Here is an 11,325-nt window from a genome sequence, read left to right on the forward strand (position 1 = left end):
TTCCATTGCCCCTGAACAGTGTGTGTGGACATCAGGGTAGAGCTGAGACCTGGTGCCCGATCCCAGGCTTTGGGAAACGGCTGACCGATCGCGCTGGGTTTCTCAGTTGCTGTTCTGTTTTCTGTTTCTTCAGGCGTTGAAGTTTGAACCGTATCACGACAGCGCCTTGGTGAGATTCCTCATTCGATGCGCCCTGAGGGTGAGTGCCCAATCCGACACAGCGATCTCACTGTAATAACGTTCTCAGAGCAGCTCCTCACTCAGATCTCAAACGTTCAAAAAAAGCACTTGCATTTCGAGCCAGCCTTTCACCAACTCACCAGAACCCAATGCAGTACTTTTTTTGAAGTGTGGTCACTGTTGTAATGTAGGAAACGCAGCAGCCAATTTTCACATTACAAGATCCCACAAATAGCAATGGGCTAATGATCAGATAATCTATTTTAGTGACACTAATTGATGGAGAACTCCCCTGCTCTTCTTCCAAATCATGTCTGTGGGTTCTTTAAGGTCCACCTGAGCGGGCAGGCTGGGCTCATTCACAAGATGGCATCGCCAATAGTGCAGCACTCCCTCAGTACTGCCCTTCCATCATTATAGTGCTCCCTCAGTACTGCACCTCCAATATAGCAGCGCTCCCTCAGTGCTGATGCTCCAACAGTGCAACAATCCCTCTGTACTGACCCTCTGACAGTGCAGCACTCCCTCAGTACTGACACTCTGACTGTGCAGCACTGCCTCAGTACTGAACCTCTGACAGTGCAGCACTCCCTCAGTACTGACTCTCTGACAGTGCAACACTCCCTCAGTACTGACCTTCTGACAGTGCAGTACTCCCTCAGTACTGACACTCTGACAGTGCTGCAATCCCTCAGTACTGACTCTCTGACAGCGCTGCACTCCTTCAGTACTGACCCTCTGACAGTGCAGCACTCCCTCAGTACTGACTCTCTGACAGCGCTGCACTCCTTCAGTACTGACCCTCCAACAGTTCTTATGACTGATACAGTTGGTAAAGCAGAGCTATTTATAAGTCCCAGAGAGAAACTTTAAACAACTATCATAACCTATAATTTTAAGTGTTATGTTTGGGATGCGACTCTAAATTCAGGAATCAGACCACCAGCTCTTGAGGTTTTACATTAAATTAATTGAAACATTTTATTAATTTACACAGGTTAAAATATATACACATGGCTACAAATTACCACTATCATAACTTTTAACACATTCCCAAACTAATCTCCATTAAGGTAACAGCAACCCACAGACTTAACCAAACGTCAGGCAAAGCATTTTCACCTTACAAGTTCTAAATGAGGTTCTTTTCACTGTGCAGCCTGTTGGAGGCTTCCAGCTGCCTTTTGATCTCACATTGTCTCTGCCCTGCACACCCGAAAACTACTGAAGTTATACCTACCACCACTGATTGAATTCAAACTCTCATTGCCTCACCAGCTTCTTTGAACAATGAACCCCCTTTCATTGTACCAATTTTATTAGTAATATAAACATATTGCTCGGTAGCTGCTAGATAGGTGTCAATTTTCACCCCCTTCTTGAATGCTCTATTCAAAAAGTACAAATGCAGCTATCTCTCTTACATATCAAAACTAGTACCCGTCAAAGCATCCAGATTAGCTGGCTTTAATCCAATTAAGACACACCCACAGACTAAACCTCTATTTTAAAAGAAAAATATTTTCCAAAATATTAAATACAGTAATAGCTTCATGACATCCCCCTGTTTATCAGAAAATAAACCGTCAAAATTCTAAAAGACGGCTTCATTTTAATAACCCATCTCACACTATCTCCTATACTCATGACACTGTTACATTATCAGATGCATGCATTAACATAACAATATATACACAAGTTCTTGGTATCAACAGGAATTATTCCAGTTCAGTGTCTAGGTTTTTTTTTAATGTCCCAATTTCCTTTAAGTTTCAAACTCTTGATAATGCATCTACTAACAATTTTTCTCTTCCAGCAAAAGATATAATCTGTAGATTAAATGGTTGGAATAATAGACTCCATATGAAAAGCCTTGCACTTTTGTCTTGAAATTTGTCCAAAAACTTCAAAGGATTAAGGTCTGTGTAAACAATTGTTTCCGATGACTTGTTTGCAACATAAATTTCAAAACGCTGCAATGCTAACACCAAACTCAAAGCTATTTTTCAATCATTGAATATCTTCTCTGTTGTTCATTCAGCTTCCTTGAAAAATAGCCTATTGGGTATTCAATTCCAGTGTCATCTTCTTGTAACAGTACAGCCCCAATGCCCCTATCACTTGTGTCAATGGCCAACTTGAATTGTTTGGCATAATTGGGTACGGCCAACACTGGTGACGTAGTTAATACAGTTTTCAAACTACCAAATGCCTTCTGACACTTCAGTGTTCATTGAAACATCTTGTTCTTTTTTAATAGTTCAGTCAGTGGAGCAACTACTCGGCTAAAGTTTGGTGCAAATTTCCGGTAAAACCCAGAAATCTCAAAGCTTCTTGTTTTGTTGTAGGCACTGGGAAATCCATGATAGCCTTGACTTTCACATCTCTCGGAGCCACCTTACCATGTCCAATGGTATGGCCTAGATATGTAACTTGCGCTTTTGCAAATTCACTTTTAGCCAAGTTCATCACCTAATTAGCTTCTTGTAGTTGAGTAAATAATTCCTCCAGATGCTGTAAATGCTCCTCCCACGTCTGACTGGAAACAATTAGATCATCAATATAAACAGCACAATTGCTTAGATCAGCAATTACTTTGTTTGTCAGTGTTTGAAATGTGGCAGGTGCATTCTTCATATCAAATGGCATGACTTTAAACTGATATAGTCCACTTGACGTTACAAAATCTGATATCTTCTTTGCTCTTTGCAACAATGGTACCTGCCAATATCCGTTAGCAAGTCAATCTTTGTGATAAATTTCAATTGCCCCACTTTCTCAGTGCAATCCTTCAGCCGTGGTATGGGATATGAATCTGCTTTTGTCACCACATTCACCTTTCGATAGTCCCCACACGGTCTTTGTGTTCCATCCGGTTTCGGTACCAGTACAATGGGCAAACTCCAGTTACTGCAACTAGACTCAATGATATCATTTTGAAGCATGAAATCAATTATTTTTTGTACTTGTGATAACTTTGCCAGATTTAATCTATAAGGTTGTTGCCTTATTGAAGATGATATTTCTATACATACATCATGTAAAGCTAAATGTGTCTTCCCCAACTTATTTCCACAAATAGGTTTATGTGACTGCAATAGCTTTTCCAAATCACTTTGACATTTGCTTGGAAGGTAACTCAATATTTGCTTTTAAATTTTAAAGTACCCCCTCATTATCCAATCTGATTAGAGGAAAATCAGTTTCAGAGTCCTGCACTTCTGCCTCTTTCTCATCATCCACCATCACTAACATTTCTTTTTGTTCCTCTTCCCTGTCAAAGTACTTTTAAAGCATATTTACAAAACTGCTTCTTTCTTCTATCTGGAGTATTTATTAAATAATTTACTTCACTCAATTTCTTTTCAATCCTGTAAAGCCCACTAAACCTTGCATTTAAGGATCCCCTAGTACTGGTAACAAAACTAGTACTTTCTCTCCAGAAACAAAACTGTGAATTTTAGCCTTCTTATCTGCTTTCACTTTCATCACTTGCTGTGAGATCTTTAATTGTTCCCTAGCCAGCTCACATGCCCTGTTCAATGTTTCCCTGAGGTTTGGTATATAATGCAGGAGTGTAGTTTCTGAATTTTGACCCACCAATTTCTCATGAATCAATTTCAATGGTCCCCTTACCTCATGACCATAAACTAGTTCAAAAGGGCTAAAACCAGTCGATGCATTTGGAGCATCTCTAATAGCAAATAGCAAAAATAGAATTCCCATATCCCAATCCTGTGGATAATCCTGACGGTATGCTCTTATCACTGTTTTTAAAGTTTGACGCCACCTTTCCAAAGCTCCTTGTGACTCCGGATGAGAAGCTGTAGACTTCAACTGTTTTATCCCCAAACTGTTCATTACTTCCTTAAACAGCTGTGACATGAAAGTTGACCCCTGATCTGATTGTATTTCTTTAGCTAAACCATATCTTGTAAAAAAAAAATTAATTAACTCCTCCACAACCTTCTTAGTTATAGTATTTCTTAAAGGGATTGCTTCAGGAAACCTAGTAGATGCATCCTTTATTGTTAATAAATGCTGATTTCCACTTTTAGTCTTAGGGAGGGGTCCCACACAATCAATCATGACCCTGGTAAAAGGTTCTTCAAATGCTGCTATTGGGATTAAAGGCACCAGCTTAATCGCTACTTGTGGTTTTCCTGTTACTTGACTAGTATGACAGATTCTACAGAACTTGACTACATCCCTATGCAATCCTGGCCAAAGAAAAACCTCTGTATCTTTTCCTGTATTTTCCTAATTCCTAAATGCGCCCCCCACACCCCCAACCCACCCACACACACACCCCCACTGCACCGCCCCCCCCCCCCCAACCCCCCCCCCCCCCACCCACACAATTGAAATCTCATGAGCAATCCTCAGAATATCATTTCTAGACCCTATTGGGATAACAATCTCTTTCCAGCTTTCATTTGCTGAGACATAACCCGATGGCCACTTTCTCATTAATATATTCCCTCAAAGATAATAACATACTTGGATACATTTTACTTTGGTTTCTGAATAAGCTTTCTGATGTAACTGCTTTAATTGCAAATCATTTCTCTGTAACTCCACTAACCCCTTTGAGTTAAACACTTCAACTAAACTGTCCCGCATTCCTTCCTCCTGAACAATGTTATCGAACACAGTGCCAGCTACTTGGATTTCGACACCTTCTTCTTGCCTTTGAACTACCTGCTTATCTTGTTTATTTTGTTCTTCCCGATGGGCCTTAGCTCCACTTATAACACAATCAAGAAACAATCCAGGATGTTCCTTCTGTAGCACTTCTGTTGAAAACACTTCGACTGGCTTCTCAACTACCACAGGTATCACCCATATTTGTGATCCATTTATATCATTACCCAGATTAAATCAAACCTCTGCAATGGACAAATTTTCCACCACTCCAACTATAACTTCACCCAGTTTTTATCTGCTCTTTAAATTTACCTTCCGCAATGGAATAGATTTAGCATCTCCATGAGCCCCACTTTTTATTACCTTCTCCTGCAACACTCCGTCTGAACAAAAAATATCACTATCCCACAACATTAAGGATTGACTAGCCCCTGTGTCTCTTAACATTTTAACAGCTTTACCTACTCCACTCTCTACACATGGAAAGACTTTCCCTTCACATACAAACATTTCTGCAACCTACTCCCCAGAATTCTCTTGAGTAAACTATGAACACAATCCCACTTCTTTACCTTTCACTGATTCTCCCTGTTTCACCTGTACACAAACCACTGTGCCTGAACCTCAGAACCCACAGTACCTTTACTTCCAGGGCATTTTTGTACCCCAATAATTGCTACAGATTTTTCCTGCAACCTCCAACACACTGACTTCGTGTGCCCCACTTTATTACAATGAAAACACCTCAATTTTCGAATGTCACTTCTACCTTCAGCACCTTCCTTTTTATTCTGAGAAAAAACTTGCTGGGAATTTCCAGCTCCCCTTCTCTTCCCTGACTACCTACCTTCCTTTCAACTTCCCATTTTTTACCCTTTACAAAGTTGAAAGGGTGACTGAAAAAAGGTTTTTAGCTCTATGAACTAACTCATAATTATCAGCTATCTCTGCTGCTTGTCTTACAGAATCAACCCTCTGTTCCTCCACATGAGTTCTCACTACCGGAGGGATTGTATCTTAAAATTCTTCCAAAAGAATGACTTGCCCAAGAGCTGCATAGGTTATCTCTATTTTTAACGCCCTTATCCACTGGTCAAAATTACTTTGTTTTACTCTTTCAAACTCAATATAAGTTTTCTGAGGCTGTTTTCTCATATTCCTAAATTTCTGCCTGTATACCTCAGCAATAAACTCATTTGCGGTTAAAATAGTTTTGTTTCACCACATCATAATTCACCGACATTTCTTCTGAAAGCGAAGCATGTATCTCATGTGCCCTACCTAACAACTTAGACTGTAATAATGATGTCCAGTTTTCCTGTGGACATTTCATCTGTTTAGCTAGCTTCTCGAATGGAATAAAGAATGCTTCAATATCTTTTACCCCGAGCTTTGGAAGAGCTTGTGCAAGTTTAAACATCTCCCCACTGGGTTCTACCCTGGAGACAAATTCTTCCTTGCCTACTGAAGTTTCCTTTCTAACTGCCAACATTTTCAATTCTCCTTCACTTTCTCTTTCTCTTTTCTCCTTCTCCATCTTCACAATTTCTGATTCCATTTTAAAAGCCATTTCTCTGTCCTTTGCTTCTAATACAAGCTTTTTCATTTGCAACTGAAGTCTCACCACCTCCAGCTGTGACTCACCAGTGTCAGGTTTCACTTCCAGCTGTAGATGCTGTGCTATACTTCTAACTATATTTGATTCCCTAGTAACCCCTATTGTAACTTATCCGCAAATTCTGTTAACTTACTTTTGGTTATTTTCTCCAACCCAATCAGAGTTATCTCTTCTACTCCCAGACAAGTCTTAGCAATTGCCAAAGCCATCCTGCAGTCTCACCACTTCTAAAATACCTCACCAACTCCTGAATTCAAAGCTTCCCTCACACTCGTAAGCTTTAAGATTCACCAATTCCCAACTAAGCAAGGAATTGGAAATATAATTTATCCCTGTTGAGCACCCATTTGTTTTAACCGATGCAGTTGGTAAAGCTGAGTTATTTAAAAAACCCAGAGGGAAACTTTAAACAACTGTCATAACCTATAATTTTAAGTGTTATGTTTGAAATACAACTCTAAATTCAGGAATCAGATCATCAGTTCTCGAGGCTTTACAGTAAAATAATTGAAACATTTTATTAATTTACATAGGTTAAAATATATATACACACGGCGACAAGTTACTACAATTATAACTTTTAACAAATTCCCAAACTAATCTCCATTAAGGTAACAGCAACCCATAGACTTAACCAGACACCAGGCAAAGCATTTTCACCTACAAATTCAAAATGAGGTTCTTTTCACTGTGCAACCTGTTGGAGGCTTCCAGCTGCCTTTTGATCTCACATTGTCTCTGCCCTGTACACCCGAAAACTACTGAAGTTATACCTACCACAACTGATTGAATTCAAACTCTCATTGCCTCACCAGCCTCTTAGAACTTTGTCTTTTAAAAATGAAACCCCTTTAATAGCACCAATTTTATTAGGACTATAAATATATTGCTTGGCAGCTGCAGGAAAGATATCAATTTTCACCCCCTTCTTGAATGCTCTATTCAAAAAATGCAAATACACTCTACCCCTCTTACATGTCAAAACTAGTACCCATCAAAGCACCCAGGCTAGCTGGCTTTAATCCAATTAAGACACACCCGAAGACTCAACCTCTATTTTAAAAGAAAAATAATTTCCAAACTATTAAATACAGTAATAGTTTCATGAGACAGTGCAGTCCTCCCTCAGCACTGAACCTCTGACAGTGCAGCAGTCCCTCAGTACTAACCCTCTGACAGTGCAGCACTCACTCAGTACAGACCCTCCGAAAGTGCAGCACTCCCTCAGTACTGACCCTCTGACAGTGCAGCTCTTCCTCAGTACTGACCCTCTGACAGTGTAGCACTCCCTTGGTACTGACCCTCTGACAGTGCAGCACTCTCTCAGTACTGACCCTCTGACAGTGTAGCACTCTCTCAGTACTGAACCTCTGACAGTGCAGCACTCCCTCAGTACTGACCCTCTGACAGTGTAGCGCTCCCTTGGTACTGACCCTCTGACTGTGCAGCGCTCCCTTGGTACTGACCCTCTGACAGTGCAGCACTCTCTCAGTACTGACCCTCTGACAGTGCAGCACTCCCTCAGTACTGACCCTCTGACAGTGCAGCACTCCCTCGGTTCTGACCCTCTGACAGTGCGGCACTCCCTCAGTACTGACCCTCTGACAGTGCAGCGTTCCCTTGGTACTGACCTCTGACAGTGCAGCACTCTCTCAGTACTGACCCTCTGACAGTGCAGCACTCCCTCGGTTCTGACCCTCTGACAGAGCGGCACTCCCTCAGTACTGACACTCTGACAGTGCAGCACTCCCTCAGTACTGACCCTCTGACAGTGCAGCATTCCCTCGGTTCTGACCCTCTGACAGTGCGGCACTCCCTCAGTACTGACCCTCTGACAGTGCGGCACTCCCTCAGTACTGACCCTCTGACAGTGCGGCACTCCCTCAGTACTGACCCTCTGACAGGCAGCACTCCCTCAGTACTGACACTCTGAGAGTGCAGCACTCCCTCGGTTCTGACACTCTGACAGTGCAGCACTCCCTCGGTTCTGACCCTCTGACAGTGCGGCACTCCCTCAGTACTGACCCTCTGACAGTGCGGCACTCCCTCAGTACTGACACTCTGACAGTGCAGCACTCCCTCGGTTCTGACCCTCTGACAGTGCGGCACTCCCTCAGTACTGACCCTCTGACAGTGCAGCACTCCCTCAGTACTGACCTTCTGACAGTGCGGCACTCCCTCAATACTGCGCTGCAGTGTGACCCAGATTTTGTTCTCCAGTCAGTGGATTGAGACTTGAACCTACGACTTTGTCCCTGACCAGCGGGTACTGCACCAGGAGGCAGTGCCATTGTGGTATTGTCACTGGGCTAGCATTCCAGAGACCCAGGGTAATGCTCTGTGGACACGGGTTTGAATCCCTCCACGATGGTGACATTTGAATTCAATAAAAATCTGGAATTAAAAGTGTCTGGTCATGACCACGAAACCATTCTCGATTGTTGTAAAAACCCATTTTCTTCTCTAAGGTCCTTTAGGGAAGGAAATCTACTATCCTCAACCGGTCTGGGCCTACACGTGACTCCAGACCCACCGCAACGTGGTTGACTTTTAATTGCCCCCTGATCGAGGGCAATTAGGGATGGGCGATAAATACTGGCCTGGCCAGTGATGACCAAATCCCATAAATGAATTTTTAAAATATTGGGCTAAGGCTTTCAGAGAGGTTGAATTCACGGAGAGGTGGCGAGGTTTAAGAATCAGTGTATTTTCTTGTCCCCCTTCCCCCCTGTCCCCAACGTTTATAAATGCCCCATGTCCTCCGCAGAGTAAGCGAATTGGCCATTTTTTCTTCTGGTACCTGCGCAGTGAAGTGACCGGCTCTCCCTATTTCTGTGACCGTTTTGCGCTGATCCTGGAGGCTTATCTGATGGGCTGTGGAAAGTCCATGCTGGAGGGATTTCGCAAACAGGTTCAGCTGGTCCAAAGTCTTGGCCAAGTGGCCACTGAGATCAAGAAGGTCATCCCAGCAAAGAGCGACCTTCCACCCAATGGTGAGTGGCCTCCCCAGAGAGGCCGGAGGGCAGCTGGCCCAAACCGGAATCGGCAACTCGTCGGGATGGGGAGGAGTAAGGGAGGGCTGGAGAGGGAATGTGGTGGGGTGGATGTGTGGGGTTGGGGTGGGGAGGATAATGGGGAGGAGCAGGGGGGCAGCATAAAGTTTGGATGAGCGTTAGGTTGGCGAGAAAGGGAGGGGCGGGGTGTGAGCAGAGTGGGGAGGGGTTTTTCACCGACTCTAACTCTGCACCCCTGCCAATGAGGCCTTGAGGAAAAGGCCTCACCACCTGCTCTAGTTCCTGACTCACCTGCGGGGAACCAGGCCTCAGGTCTCAGGGGAGACAGTGGCCATAGTGGTAATGTCACAATGCATTGAAATAGGAGACGAATGAGGGGCTGGAAAGATGGAGGACTTTAGAGTCCTAGGACATTGGGACTAGTTGTTGAGGAGGTGGGACCTGTACATGAGACACAGGGATTGAACCACCAGGAGTGGGGAGGGTTGCAAGGAAATGCACTGATCCCTAAATCTCTCCGTATCTCCATTAATTCAGCCTTGCTGAATGCCATAGCCCAGCCCTTACCTCAGAGACAATGTCATGGGTTCAAGTCTCACTCCAGTGCCTGGATGGGTGCAGCTCCAACTCTTGAGTGGCTCAACTCCATCCAGGAGAAAGCAGTCCGCTTGACTGGCACCCCATCTACCACCTCCAACATCCCCTCCCTCCACCACCAACGCTCAGTGGCAGCAGTGTGTGTACCATGCACAAGATGCACTGCAGGAACTCACCAAGGCTCCAGGTGGTTGGTGCCTGAAATTGATCTCACTTTATGGGCATAAAACGGGTGTAATAAGGGCCCAGAGTGAGTGAGACACAGAGAGAGAGAGAGAGGGAGGCAGGAAATTTGTACTAGAGCTAGTGTAAGGCTGACATCTGGAAACGAGAAAGGCTTCAACATGTGTATTTTAACCAGGGATGTGTCAGGGAAGCTACAACAGAATATTCTGAGGAGGTAGGATGAATAGCTAGAGGCCATGCTCCATATTGGTACTGACAACATAGGCAGAAATGTTTTAGGGAGCTAGGAAAGGTATTAATAATGAGGGTGGAGCAGGCTTGAGGGGCCGAGTGGCCTACTCCTGCTCCTAATTCGTACGTTCGTACGAGCTCAAAGTTATAAATCCCCGGATTCCTCCCAGTGCCTTGTAATTATGAATATAGAATAGGATAAAGCAGACAAACGGGTGGCTGGAAAGACTTCAGATTCCGATGACATTGGGACCAGTTCTTGGGGAGGAGAGACCTGTACGTGGTCAAAATAGTGGCCATGGGATCATTCATATCCACCTCGGTTCAACTACTCACCCAAATGACGGCACCTCTGACAGTGCAGCACTCCCTCAGCGCTGCACTAGGAGTGCCAGCCCAGATTATGGGCACAAAGTCTCTGGAGTGCATCTCAAAGCCAAGATATTTTGATGGGTTGAGAAAGAGTACAGCCCATGGGCGGCCGCTGAGACTGGGAGCAGGGCGCAGGTATCAGAAGCATATTTGCAGATGCAAAACGTAGGGGAGGTGAGCGGGGACCCACAATTCCAATGAGCTGAGCGAAGTTGATGTGTCCTTCCTCATTGCAGCAACCAGCCTGGTACAGGAGATGCTGAGAGATGCCGATCTGCCCCAGGACTTCCTGGCTCCCTACGACCCTCGCATCAAGGCCGGCAGCATCCTGGTGAGGAGGCAAACCCACTAAGTGAACCAACGCTCGCGTCTGTTCAGCTACACAACGTGACGCAGAGCCACACAACACAGCCCACACCCCACCCGCAGCTGCTGCTCAGCCCCAATGCTCAAAGGGTTAATATCAGTCAGGATTCCTGC

General features: G+C 44.2%; 1 protein-coding gene across 2 annotated transcripts in view; it reads left to right on the forward strand.

Annotated features, from left to right (window-relative positions):
• The window catches only part of si:rp71-17i16.5 (phosphatidylinositol 4,5-bisphosphate 3-kinase catalytic subunit gamma isoform), a 37,778-nt gene that overhangs the window by 4,518 nt on the left and 21,935 nt on the right, over nt 1-11,325 (forward strand). Inside the window, exons 3-5 of one of the 2 annotated variants that reach the window (XM_041191139.1) lie at nt 134-199; nt 9,213-9,438; nt 11,082-11,176. In XM_041191139.1, coding sequence (XP_041047073.1) covers nt 134-199; nt 9,213-9,438; nt 11,082-11,176 — 387 coding nt within the window. The remainder of the gene's footprint in view (nt 1-133; nt 200-9,212; nt 9,439-11,081; nt 11,177-11,325) is intronic. The other variant, XM_041191140.1, reaches the window with a different exon arrangement.

The sequence above is a fragment of the Carcharodon carcharias genome, chromosome 7 (assembly GCF_017639515.1).
Source record: "Carcharodon carcharias isolate sCarCar2 chromosome 7, sCarCar2.pri, whole genome shotgun sequence".
NCBI classification, from domain to species: domain Eukaryota; kingdom Metazoa; phylum Chordata; class Chondrichthyes; order Lamniformes; family Lamnidae; genus Carcharodon; species Carcharodon carcharias.